Source organism: Mycteria americana, chromosome 13 (genome assembly GCF_035582795.1).
Source record: "Mycteria americana isolate JAX WOST 10 ecotype Jacksonville Zoo and Gardens chromosome 13, USCA_MyAme_1.0, whole genome shotgun sequence".
NCBI classification, from domain to species: domain Eukaryota; kingdom Metazoa; phylum Chordata; class Aves; order Ciconiiformes; family Ciconiidae; genus Mycteria; species Mycteria americana.
The window spans coordinates 3,580,780-3,593,564 of record NC_134377.1 but is presented as its reverse complement, the minus strand read 5'-3'; the positions used below and the strand labels follow the sequence as shown (position 1 = coordinate 3,593,564).

At 71.2% G+C, this 12,785-nt stretch overlaps 1 protein-coding gene across 3 annotated transcripts; it reads left to right on the top strand.

Moving 5' to 3' along the window:
- Positions 1-758: 758 nt before the first annotated feature.
- EMID1 (EMI domain containing 1) lies at positions 759-12,372 on the top strand. Of its 3 annotated transcripts, none has more exons than XM_075516031.1 (15): positions 759-992; positions 3,274-3,387; positions 3,517-3,623; positions 5,991-6,077; positions 6,179-6,240; positions 6,371-6,497; positions 7,027-7,125; positions 7,346-7,483; positions 7,766-7,852; positions 7,961-8,013; positions 8,116-8,169; positions 8,315-8,359; positions 8,440-8,484; positions 9,106-9,190; positions 11,855-12,372. In XM_075516031.1, exons 1-15 carry the CDS (start codon positions 820-822, stop codon positions 11,983-11,985), a joined length of 1,407 nt encoding a protein of 468 aa, XP_075372146.1. In that variant the 5' UTR covers positions 759-819; the 3' UTR covers positions 11,986-12,372. The 3 variants fall into 3 exon arrangements, with proteins under 3 accessions (XP_075372146.1, XP_075372148.1, XP_075372147.1); XM_075516033.1 differs by lacking the exon at positions 11,855-12,372 and adding an exon at positions 10,090-10,163; XM_075516032.1 differs by lacking the exons at positions 8,440-8,484; positions 9,106-9,190 and adding an exon at positions 10,090-10,180.
- Positions 12,373-12,785: the final 413 nt, after the last annotated feature.

The following is a 12,785-nucleotide window of genomic DNA, read 5'->3' as shown; positions in this document are numbered from 1 at the left end:
CATGCACACACACACGTGTGCTCCCATGCACACGCAGAAGCACACACGTGTGATCCCATGCACACACACACGCGTGTGCACCCATGCACACACAGAAGCACATACATGTGAACCCATGCACACACACACGTGTGCACCCATGCACACACAGAAGCACACACGTGTGAACCCATGCACACACACACGCGTGTGCTCCCATGCACACACAGAAGCACACACACGTGTGAACCCGTGCGCACACAGATGCACACACACGTCTACCCACGCACGCACACATGTGCACACCCGGGGACACGCACACGCGTGGGCACCCCTGCACGCACAGACGCACACGGATGTGTGCACCCCTGCACATGTATTTGCTCACACACGCGTACCCATGCACACGCACGCACACGCGCGTGTGTACCCACGCAGAGGGACGCGGAGGGGCTCACACCCGGCTCACACGGGGACCAGGGCCCCGCAGCTGGGACCAGCCCCCCGCAGCGTGCCCCCTCCCTGCGCTGAGCCCCCCCGGTCTCCCGGGCTGGGCCTCCACGGGCCCCCCCGATCCTCCCCCCCCGTGTGTCCGCCCCCCCCCCAAATTGTGCCCCCCTCCCCGCCGTGTCTGTGCCGCCTGCGGGACCCCCGGGCCGGCGGGGCGGAAGGCAGGGGGGCGGGGGGTCCCTCTTCCTCCTCCTCCTTCATCCCTCCTCCTTCATCCCTCCTCCTCCATCCCTCCTCCTCCTCCCCTCCCCCTCCCGCCGCCCCGCTCGGTGCCGGTGCCGGTGCCGGTGCCCGGGCAGCGCCGCCCCACGCCGAGCCCCGCGGAGCGGCATGGCGGGCCGTGGCCGTGGCCGTGGCCGTGGCCGTGGCCGGGGGCCCTGCCGCCGCTGCCTGCCCCTGCCTGTACCCCTGGGGCTCTGCCTGTGCCTCTGCTGCCTGCTGCTGCTGCCGCCGCCCGCCGCCGGCTCCTGGAGCCCGGCCGTGCTGCAGCCCGCCGCCCGCAGGTACCGGCACCGGGGCACCGGGCGTGGGAAGCACCGGGGATGGAGCGCAGGCACCGGGGGGGCTCCGGGCACGGAGCGTGGGTGGCACCGGGGAGATGGGGATGCGGGCACCGGGCGCGGGGGGCATCGGGCTCCGGGGGGGCTCCGGGTAGCGGGGGGGCTCCGGGTAGCGGGGTGCAGCGGGCACCGGGCGCGGGGGGCACCGGCCGCTGGGGACGGCAGGGCAGGGGCTGCTTGGTCCGTGCTGGTGGGGCTACCGGGGCTGGGAAGGCTGGGGGGCTGCAGGGGGCTTACTGGGGGATAATGGGGCTAGCTGGACTTACTGGGGCTGGGGGTTACTGTGGCTAGTGGGATGTACTGGGGCTGGGGGTTACTGGGGCTAGCAGGACTTGCTGGGTCTTACTGGGAGGTTACTGGGGCTAGCAGGACTTGCTGGGTCTAGCATCACTGCTGGGGTTATCAGAGCTACCAGGGCTAGAAGGTGCTGGGACATACTGGGGCTACTGGGGGTGCCTGGGCACACTGGGGCTGCTGGGGCTGGTGTGGCGTGAGTGGCCCCGGCCCCGGGGTCCTGCCCGTCCCTGGGAGGTGGTGGGCCCCGGGGCAGCCCACTGCCCGGGTGGGGGGGCTGTGGTCCCTGTCCCCACAGTCCCGGCCCGGCGGAGCGGCGCGGGGGTGGCGGGGGGGTTGTTTACAGGAAATCTTTGGCTCTGGCTCCGGCTCCGGCACCGGATTGCCGGGACCTCCCGGTTCCGCTCGGGTCGGTGAGGCAACGGGCAGAAGCCGCCTCATTTCCCTTTCCCCTCCTGGCCAAGCCCAGGAAGCCCCCGGCGCCTCGGCACCCCCCTGCCGTGTCCCCCCCCCCCCGCGCCCCGGATCCCCGCGCCCCAGCACCCACCGCCCCGCCGTCGGCACTGGGGGGCCCGCGAGCCCCCGCCCCGTTGGGCTAACGCACGGCTGGGGTCCCAAGGCTGGGGGCACAAAGCCAAGGGGCTGCTTTTGGGAAGGGGGGGGTGGGATTCGGAGCCGAGCCCCAAGTGGGCTTTGCCCCAGGTGCGTGCGTGCCCCGGCAGCAGAGCCCGGGCCCGCTCGGTGCGTGAGTGCCGGCCCGGCCGCGGGTGGGCCAGGTCAGGCTGGGCCATGCGAGCGCTTGCACGCCGATGCCCGCCAGCTCCCGCCCCGCTCCCCGGGAGGGCATTCCCCCGCAGCCTCCCTCTGCCAGGCGGGAGGCGAAGCAGGCCGGGGCCCGTCCCCAGCCCTGCGGGCACCCGGCGCAGCTGGGGCTGGCACCGCTGCTGCACCCTCGCCCCGAGACGGCGGGGCCGCGTCCCGCCGCGGCACCCATGCCGGCCCCATGTGCGCGGCGAGCGTCGCCCGGGCGCTGGGTGCCTGCCCGGGGCGGGGGACGATGCCAGGGACTGTCACCCTGGGTAGCGGGGGCCGGAGGTGCCGCTGCCCTCCCCCGGGACCCCCCCCGCTCGGCATCGCGGGGCGGCAGCAGAAGCGCGGAGACGGCCCCGGCGGGCTCGGCGCTTTCGTGGCCCTGGCACGGGGCCCGCCTGGGACGCTGCCCGGCCGGAAAGCCCTGTGCCACCCTGCTGTGCCCCCCCCCCCCCCCCCCCCGGCACCTCCCAGACAATTGTCCCCCCGCGGCGCCCACTCGTCCCCGCCGCCGCCGCCTCCCTGCTTGCAGGAGCTGTGCGGCAGCGTGGCGGTCCCAAAAAGCTTGGGTTTTGACCCAAATTGCACAGCCTCGGAGTCGGTGGCTCCGGAGGGCGCAGCGAGTCCTGCCCGCTGGCGGGGACGGGGGCACTTGGCGTTTTGGGACTGGTGTCCCCTCCTTCTGCAGGGGGAAACTGAGGCTGGGGGGGATGCCCGGGGCGGGCAGGGTGGGCAGAGCCTGGCACAAGGAGCCGGCGTGGGGCAGGCGGGCGCCCGAAGAAAGGAGCCTTTGTGCGGGGTGGGCCGGGGGTGCAGGGGGGGGCTCCGGGCCCCGCTCCAGGCCAGCCGGCGCCAGCGCCATGCAGGCCGGGAATGCAGCAGGAATGCGGGGCCCCAGCTCCCCCCGGCGTGCCAGGGCAGCCCCCGCCCGGGAGGGTCCTCCGTGGGCACCCCGAAAGCTGGGGGTTGGCATCTCGCAGGGTAATTTGGGGAACAGGACCCCCTGGGGTGGGGGACACACACACACACACACACACGCACCCTGGGTGACACCGCCACCGCTGCCAGCCCCGCGGCGTCCCCCGGGCAGGGCTGACGGCACCGGCGGTTTCTCTTCCAGCAACTGGTGCTCCTACACGGTGACCCGGACAGTGTCGTGCCACGTCCAGAACGGCACCTTCCTCCAGCGGGTCTTCCAGGGCTGCCGCTGGCCCCTGGCCTGCAGCGGGGGCAGGTGAGCGGTGCCACCGGGGTCCCCTGGGAGCGGGCACCCCGCATCCCGCCCCAGCACCCCGGGGTGCTCCGCCGCCCCGGGGCTTCAGACCCGGGATGGGTCTGAAAGCGCTGTCCCGCTCTGTGCCAGGAGCTACCGCACCATCGTCCGGCCCATCTACAGGGTGGCCTACAAGACGCTGACGGCGCTGGAGTGGAGGTGCTGCCCCGGGCACGCCGGGGCCAACTGCGAGGAAGGTGGGGGCCGGCACGGCCGTGGGAAGCTGGGCTTCTGGTCCTCTCCATGGCCAGCGTGGGGTGGTGTCACCCAGGGGGCTGTGGCCCCCTCCCCGGCCGTCGGCGTCGCTGGTGGGGATGGGCAGGGTGGGGTGGGGAGGGCTGGAGGGGGAGGTGGACCCATGTGTGGGTGGGAGGGATGGCTGGCGGGATGTTCCTGTGGGTGGGTGGGTGGAGGGATGGATGGATGGATGGAGAGAGGGAGGATGTTCCTCTGTGGGTGGGTGGGTGGGTGGGTGGATGGACGGATGGATGTTCTTCTGTGTGGGTGGGCAGGTGGATGGATGTTCTTCTGCGTGGGTGGATGTGCCTGTGGGTGGATGTTCCCATGGGTGGGTGGGTGGATGGATGGATGGAGGGATGGATGGATGGAGAGAGGGAGGATGTTCCTCTGTGGGTGGGCGGGTGGATGGATGTTCTTCTGCGTGGGTGAATGAGCGGGTGGGTGGATGTTCCCATGGGTGGGTGGTGGATGGATGGATGGATGTTCTTCTGGGTGGGTGAATGGGTGGGTGGATGGATGGATGGATGGATGTTCTTCTGTGTGGGTGAATGGGTGGGTAGGTGGATGTTCCGTGGGTGGGTGGATGGATGTTCTTCTGTGTGGGTGAATGGGTGGGTAGGTGGGTGGATGGATGGATGGATGGATGTTCTTCTGTGTGGGTGGGTGGGTGTATCGATGTTCTTCTGTGTGGGTGGGTGGGTGTATGTGCCTGTGGGTGGATGTTCCCGTGGGTGGGTGGATGGATGGATGTTCTTCTGTGTGGGTGAATGGGTGGGTGGGTGGATGGATGTTCCTGTGGGTAGATGGCTGGATGGCTGTGCCCATGGGTGGATGAATGCACAAGTGGATAGATGGCTGGATGTCCCTGTGTTGTGTCGGTGGGTGGATGTCCCTGCATGTGGATGGACGGGTAGGCGGACGAGTGGGTGAGCAGATAGATGGAGAGAGATTCCTGTGGGTGGGTGGGTGGGTGGGCAGCCGGGCGGATGGCCCTACGTTCGGCTGGATGGGTAGCTGCAGGGGTGGGTGGGCAGATGGATGCCTGGCTGGCTGTGCCCAGCGGGGGATAACTGGAAAAGCCGATAGATGGATGGGGTGTGGACGGACGGACGGACAGACAGACATTCCTGAGTGGGTGGGTGCGTGGCTGTGCCTGCGAAGGGATGGCTGCCTGCCCGCTGTCCCTGCGTGCGGCCGGCTGGCGGGTGGGCAGCTGCCTGCGCGCGGGTGGATGAATGGGTGCAAGGCCGTGCCATGCTGGTGGGACGGGTGCTGCCGCCTCGGCAGCTGGCCCCCGCCTGCCGCCTTCCCCGGGGACGGCCGCTCTTTGTCCCCATCGTCACCCATCTCCTCCTCCCTCCCTCCCTCCCTCCCTCTCCCCTGGGACCCCGGCTGTGGGTTCCCAGCCCGGCCCCAGCTCTGCGGGGCATGGGGGGATCCCGGGGCTGTAGGGTGAGCAGGTGGCACCCAGGGGTGGGGGCACCCTGGGGACAGCGGGGTGGCACCGAGGGCCTGCAGGACAGTGGCTGGCACGAGGGGCTCCGGAGCCAGCTGGGTGGCAGCAGCACGGGGGGAGGCGGGGGGCTCTTCCTCCTCCTCCTCCTCCTGCTCCTGCTCCATGCGTGCTTGGCCGGGTGCCCCACATCTGGGCCCGCTTAGGGCGGCGCTGGCTGTCCCCTGCAGCACGGCGGTGGCTGTGCCGGGGTGGGGTGCAGAGCGGGGGGGCGCGGTGCCGCCGGCTCTGCTCCAGACACCCCTTTCCTGCCGCGCCGGGTGGCCCCGAGCCGCTGTCCCCAGTGTCCCTCGGTGGGGATGGGGTGCTGGGACCCCGCAATGGGTCGTGGGTGTGGGCGGTGGCCCCCTCCAAAGCCACCCCTGAGCTGGGGCTGGGGGGTCTCACTGGGGGCCATAGGGGTGTTGGGGGGGGGGGTCAGGACCCTTGCAGGGGTCTGGCTCAGGGTTAGGGGGTGGGTTGGGGGATCTGGTGTGTGGTCATGGGTGGGTTTGGGGGGGGCTGGTCAAGGTTAGGGGGTGGGTTGGGGGGGTTCCGGTGTGTGGTCATGGGTGGGTTTGGGGGGGGCTGGTTCAGGACCATGGGTGGGAGTGGGAGGATCTGGCTTGGGGACGTGGGTGGGTTTGGGGCTCCAAGGCTCACCAGGAGTGAGGATGGGGCAGAAGCAGTGGGAGCCCTTGCACCCCACCCCCCCTATTTTGGGGTGAGGGGCAGCAGGTTTTCCCTTGGCCCCCCACGGCCCTTGGGGGTCTCCCAACAGAGGCCATGTGCCGGGGGGTGCCCCCTTCCTGACCCCACCTTCCCTCGGCAGAGGCTCAAGCCTTCCTCACCCTGCGGGACGCTGGGCGCCCCAGCGCTGCCCCACGCCGGCCCCCCCTGCGCCCCACAGCTTTCTCAGGTGGGTCCCCCCCCTTGCCACCACACGCTGCATCGGCGTGGGTGAAAGAGGGGTGGGTGCCCCCCACCCGACCGCCTGTGCCCCCTGCTTTCCCCCCGCAGGGTGCCTGAACTGCAGCCGCGTCGGGGAGCTGACAGCCCGGCTCGCCGCCCTCGAGGCACAGGTGAGCCCCCCAACGTGCCACCAACCCCGGGTCGGGCCACCCCTTGAGGGCCACAAGGAGCCCGGGTTGGGGGGGTGTCACCTTATGGTCTCCCCCGCTGCGGCACCCAACCCTCCCGTCTCCTTGCCAGGTGGCCCAGCTGTCGGTGGCCGAACCCCCCACCTCCCCGGCACCCAAAGGCAGCACCCTGGGCAGGGGGACGGAGGCCGGGCAACTCTGGGGGTCTCCAGCCGCCCGCGGGAGCCCCGGAGATGATGGTAAGGCAGGCAGCGCAGGCGGCTGCCCCACACCCCCCCCCCAAGCCACCCGCATCCTGCGGTGGCAATGCCACATCCTGTGGCACCGGCAGCGGTGGCAGTGCCGCCTGGCAGCACCAGCCGTGCCATTGCCCAGGAAAACACCTGGGTGGTATCAATATTGGGGGGGGCACCTGGGGAACCCCCCTCTTGGAGCCCCTCATCTTGGGGGAACGGGCTGCAGCCCCACCCCAGCTGTCCCCAGGGAACGGCGGTGACATCGAGCCACACGTGGGGACCAGGCCAGCTCTGGGGAGGGTTTGAAGGGCTCTGCCCCCCCCCAGTGCTTTGGTTTGGGGCAGGGTGGGGGCACCAGCATGGGGCTGCTGCCTTTGGGGTGCACCCCCCAGACCGATGCTCTCCCCACCCGCACCAGGGCTGCAGCGAGGAGCTGTGCCAGGGTGCGATGGTGGGGACCAGGCGTGGGTGGGGGGCACCCACCGAGGGGCTGTCCCTGGGGTGCTCCCCTGAGGATGCTGCTCGGCTGCAGGGAGACCCGGCTGGCGGGGGGCCCCCGGCCCCAAGGGAGACGCGGGAGGACGGGGACCGTCGGGCATTCCCGGGGTGAAGGGTCCAACGGGGCCGCCAGGTAAGGGGGCACGGGGAGCCCCGGGGCGGGGGGGGGGGGTCCCAGCCCAGTACCTGGCTCTGGCCGAGCATCCCCACTGCTGGTGGGCAGATCTCGGGGGGCCCGTGCAGTGGTTTTGGGGCTCGGAAGGGCTCCAGCGCTGCACAGCTTCAGGCATCGGGAGTTTAACAGGCACACACCCCCCCCCCCCCAATCTTCACCCTCCTCTTCCTCCCTGCAGGTCCCCCCGGCCCCCCAGGACCGCCTGGCCGGGATGGAGCCAGGGGGCTCCCTGGAGAGAAGGGGTTACCCGGCCCCCCCGGCCCCCCGGGCCCCCCTGCCCCCGTGGGGCCAGCGATACCCCGCATGGCCGAGCCCAGTAAGGAGGGGCTGGGGTGGGGGGGGGGGTCCCCTTCCCGGGCTGGCCCCAAGGATGGGGCTGGGGGGGGGGCTGTACACGGGAGAGCACCCCTGCTCCGGCGATGGGGCTGGAGGGGCAGCCCGGCCGTGGGGAGCAGGCTGCGGGGTCCCGGGTGGGCAGGGGCGGGTGGGACCCGGGGTCCGGGTGGGAGCAGCGTGGCCGGATCCTGCCCGGCCGGGCGGTGCTGGGAGCCCCGGGGGGGTCTGGCCCCTGCCCACCACCCATTCCCCCCCCCGCCAGGGGATCCGCTCCTCTCCAACTCCTTCACTGAAGCAGCCGGGGGCATCGTGGGTCCCGCTGGACCCCCCGGACCCATGGGGCCGATGGGTGAGTGATCCCCCCCTTCCCTACCCCCCCCCCAAACACTTTTGGGGGGTACACCAGTGTGGGGCACTCTGCCAGGGCTGAGCTGATCTGTGCCCCCTCTCCTTGCAGGTCCCCCCGGCCCCCCGGGCCCCATCGGGCCCCCCGGCCCCCCAGGACCTGACGTAAGTGCTGGGAGCACCGGGGGAGGGGGGGCACGGGGTGGGCTGAGCCCCCCCCCCCGGGGACCCCCCGCAGCTGATGGCACCCGCCTTGTCCTTGTGCAGGGTAGAGCCGGGGCACCCGGAGCTGCTGGCCCCCCTGGGGAGAAGGGAGACAGGGTGAGTCCCCGCAGCCCAGCACCGTGACACGAGTTGGGGAGGTCTCAGCCGGGGGGGGTGAGATGGGGGTCTACCAGCATCTCGCACCGTGGGGGGGTCCGGCTGTGCCCCCCCAAGGTGCTGACAGGCTCTCCCCCCGTACCAGGGTCCCCAGGGCCACCCAGGCAGCCGTGGCCAGGACGGGGCACAGGTACGTTGCTGGGTCGGGCCCCCCCGGGCTGCAGCCCCCCGTGCCCCCCCCTGCCAGGCCCTCTCCTTTCTGTGTTTCAGGGCGAGCCGGGCCCCAGGGGCGAGCCGGGCGAGAAGGGCACTTGGGTGAGTGGCGGGTGGCACCGGGGACAGGAGCAGGGACACATCCACTGACGGGGGTCGGCCACCCGTGGGTGCTGGGGGGGCGGTGATGGGCGCGGGGGGCACCCCCAGCCCCCTCCCCTGCTCTCCCCCACGTCTTGTTCCTGGGACCCCAGTGACAGCGTGGGGGTCCCCAGTGCTGCCCAGTGCCGTGTCCCATCCCTGGGACCCTGCTGATGGAACGGGGGTCCCTGGCTGTGCTTGTTCCCCCCCCCCCCCCCCCCAAATGCTGGAGCAGGGGGGTACCACCCCTGCACGCTGCCCCCTCCTATGGGGGGGTCACAGCAGCAGCACGGCCCCCCCGCTGCACCTGGGCAGGGTGATGGGGTGCAGAGCCAGCCCCCCCCGGGACCCCCCAGCACAGGGGGGCACAGGGTGGGCTCAGACCCCCCAGGGGTAGGGCTGGGGGCCGGTGCCCCCCCCCGCCAGGGGTACCCCCACTCCTTCCCCCGGTGTCAGGGTGAGTCGGGGGGTGCCAGGAGGTGGGGGATACAGGTGTCCCCTCCATGCCCTCCCCAGGGGAGGTGGCCCGGGGCCATGCGGGGGTCTGGCCCCCCCTCACCCCCATCCCTCTCTTCTCCCCAGGGGGAGGGTTTGCACCAGCTCCGCGAGGCGCTGAAGATTTTAGCGGAGAGGGTTTTAATCTTGGAAACAATGATTGGGCTCTACGGTGAGTAGGGGGGGGCCAGCCCGGGCCGCGGGAGGGGACGGGGACCCCCGGGGTGGCCGCCGCTCCATGGGGTGGCCCCCATCCCCGCCAGCAGGTCACCAGGCCCCCACGACGTCACGGTGGCCCTTGGCTCACTGGCGTCACGGAGCTGCGGGGAGGGGTCCCTCGGCACCCCCTCCCCTCCGCCACGGGGGGGCCGGGCACCGGGGCAAGGCGCCGGCCCCGTCTTGGCTGCGGTGTGATGTCATCAGCCGTGCATGCCATCATCACCCACGCTGTGGCATCATGGCCAGCACTGGGGACCGCTCATAGGGCGAGGGCCACCGGGGCACCCCCTGCCTGCACCCACGGCCGGGCACCCCAGGAACCCCCCCGGGCACCGCCCAGGGTGCCCACCTCGGGCAGGGACACCCGTGACAGTCTCCGTCTTGGGGACAAGCTGGTGGCCCCCCGGGCAGGTTGGGGACGTGTCCCCCCCCCACGCGTCCAGGGGCTCGGCGTGCTGGGGGCGGCAGAGGGAGCGCCCTGCTGGGACGTGCCCGGGCAGGGGACAGCAGTGTCCCCGTCGGGGCGCTGCCGGGGACATCGAGGCAGCCGTGGCTGCCGCAGGGTCAGCGCAAGGGACCCCCGGCCCCCCCGCTGGACCCACAGGGATGGGGGAGCCCCTCGCATCCCCCTGGGGCCACGGGAGCCCCCGGCACCCCTCTGAGACCAGGAGGAGCACCCTCCTGGGAGACCTGGCACCCCCCCCCCCGCACCGGCACCCCCCGCCCGCCGGGGCTGCACCCACGCTACGCCACCCACGCCGTGCTACGCCACCCACGCCACGCCGTGCCCCCCGGGCCGTGCCCGCCGCGGGGCGAACGCGCGCTCTGCTCTGCTCTCTCACTCTCCCCCAGGCCAGTAGCTTCCAAACCCTCCTGCGGCAGCAGGCCCGGCTGGAGGTCCTGGCTAGAAGGGTCACCTTGCTGGAAGCCATCATCTGGCCAGGTAACCGCGCTGCCTTCCCTCCTCCCCTCCCCGCATGAGCTGGGCGTGCCGTGCCCTCCCCGGGAGCGGGCATGGAGCATGGGGGGCTGGAGCCCCCGGGAGCAGGTCCCTGCAGCCCCCCAGGGCCAAGGGAGACCATGGAGACCCTCTTGGATTGAGAGACACCACCATGGAGCCCCTCTTGGACCAAGGGAGACCATGGAGCCCCTCTTGCATTGAGAGAGACAACCATGGAGCCCCTCCTGGACCAAGGGAGCCCCTGGAGCTCCCCAAGGATCAAGGGAGACCATGGAGCCCTTCTCAAACCAAGGGAGACCCATGGACACCCTCTTGGACCAAGGGAGACCATGGAGCCCTTCTCAAACCAAGGGAGACCCATGGATACCCTCTTGGACCAAGGGAGCCCCTGGAGCCCCCCAGGGCCAAGGGAGACCATGGAGACCCTCTTGGATTGAGAGACACCACCATGGAGCCCCTCTTGAACCAAGGGAGACCATGGAGTGCCTCTTGCAGTGAGAGAGACAACCATGGAGCCCCTCTTGGGCTAAGGGAAACCCTGGAGCTTCTTGGACCAAGGGAGACCACGGAGCCCCTCTCGAACCAAGGGAGACCATAGAGCCCCTCTTGCATTGAGAGAGACAACCATGGAGCCCCTCTTGGACCAAGGGAGCCCCTGGAGCTCCCCAAGGATCGAGGGAGACCATGGAGCCCTTCTCAAACCAAGGGAGACCCATGGACACCCTCTTGGACCAAGGGAGCCCCTGGAGCCCCTCTTGAACCAAGGGAGACCATGGAGACCCTCTTGGATTGAGAGAGACAACCATGGAGACTCTCTTGGACCAATGGAAACCCTGGAGCTCCTTGGACCAAGGGACACCACGGAGCCCCTCTCGAACCAAGGGAGACTATAGAGACCATCTTGGCTTGAGAGAAACCCTGGAGCCCCCCAGGGCCAAGGGAGACCATGGAGGCCCTCTTGGCTTGAGAGAGATGACCATGGAGCCCCTCTTGGGCTAAGGGAAACCTTGGAGCTCCTTGGATCAAGGGAAACCCTGCAGCCCCTCTCAAACCAAGGGAGACCATGGAGCCCCTCTTGGATTGAGAGAGACCTCCATGGAGCCCCTCTTGGATTGAGAGACCTCCATGGAGCCCCTCTTGGCCCAAGGGAGACCACGGAGCTCCCCAAGGATGAAGGGAGCCCCTTGGAGGAACCCTTCAACCCAGGGAGCCCCTGGAGCTCCTCTTGAGTGGAGGGAGCCCCTGGGTCCCCCCTTGGCCCAAGGGAGACCTCGGTGGCCAGCAGGGGCCATGCCAGGGTGCCCAGCTGGGGGGTGGTGGGTGCCCCCCACCCTCTTGCCTTCCACCCCCCCTTCTGCCTCCACTTTCCAGCTGTGCTTTCCTGCAGGGGGGACCCTGGCTCTCGGGGTGCCGGCCGGGGGTGCCAGGCAGGGGTGCCAGCCGGGGGGTCCTCGTGTCCCAGCATGCAGGTCCCTGGGGACAGCCGGGGCCGTGGGGCTCGGTGCTGCCGCGTGGGCGGGGAACGACGAACCCCATTTCTGCGGGGCAGGGGACCCCCACCCACAGCACCTGATGGCAGGGTGACTTTCGGGGGGGCCGGGGGGGGTGTCTGGCACCCCACCGCCTCCTGACGCCTCTCCCCTTTCCCCCCTGCAGAACCAGAGCCCGGCTCGGGCAGCGGCCCCCCCGGCACTGCGGCGCCCGGGCCCCCCCGCAGCAAGCGTGGCAGCGGCCAGCCCCCCTACCGCATCGTGGCCCCCCACCGCCGGCCCCCTGGCAAGCAGTGACGGAGCCTGAGGGGGGGTCCCCTACTGTCACCCCCCCACCCGGCGCCTGCCGCCGTGCCGGTATGGGCAGGAGCATCGCCCCGGGGGGGGGGGGGGGCAGGATGGGGGTCACCCCCCCGTGTCCCCCGGCCCCACAGGGCACTTGGTGCTAGCCGGTGGCACGGCACCGGCCCCCCCCTCCACGCTTTGCCCCCCATCGCTGCTGCTTGAACCCCCCCCCGGGGGGGGGCAAAGGGGGGCCAGGGCCCCCCTGCCCCTTCTCTGCCCCCACCCCAAGGTGCAGCTTTGGGGGTGCTTAATTCCTTCCCCGGCCTGAGCCCCCCACAGCCACCCCCGTGCCGGGAAAGGGGCTCGGGGAGGGGGGGGGGGGGCAGCGGTGGGGACCCCCCCGGGCAGGGACCCCATGGCACGCACGCTTCGTCCCGCTGCTTTGGGACCCTCGAGGTCATTAAACGCCTCCTGAACGCGTGTCCTGCGGCATCCCTCGGCGCCCCGGGGACCCCCTCGGGTGAAGCGGGCACCCGTGGGTGCGGCTGGGCGCTGCCATGGGGCCGTGGGCGGCTGGAGCGGGTCCCTTCTGCCCACAGCGGGTGGCCTGGGGGTGGCGGCGGGGTCCCACGGGGCGTCCCTGGGGCTGCCGGTGGGGTGGGAGGGGGCCACGGGGAGATGGGCTGCGGTGACCTGCAGGGGCACCCAGGGGACGCACGGCTGTGCCGTGCCACCCGTGGGACACCCACCCGCACCATTCCACCCGAGATACCCACCCGTGTCACGCCACCCCCGGGACACCCATCCCACGC

Coding starts and splice junctions, on each gene's coding strand:
- EMID1 (XM_075516031.1), top strand. CDS start 820: ATGGCGGGCCGTGGCCGTGGCCGTGGCCGTGGCCGTGGCCGGGGGCCC. Junction 6,241..6,370: donor TCGCCGCCCTCGAGGCACAG/GTGAGCCCCCCA, acceptor TCTCCTTGCCAG/GTGGCCCAGCTGTCGGTGGC. Junction 7,484..7,765: donor ACCCCGCATGGCCGAGCCCA/GTAAGGAGGGGC, acceptor CCCCCCCGCCAG/GGGATCCGCTCCTCTCCAAC.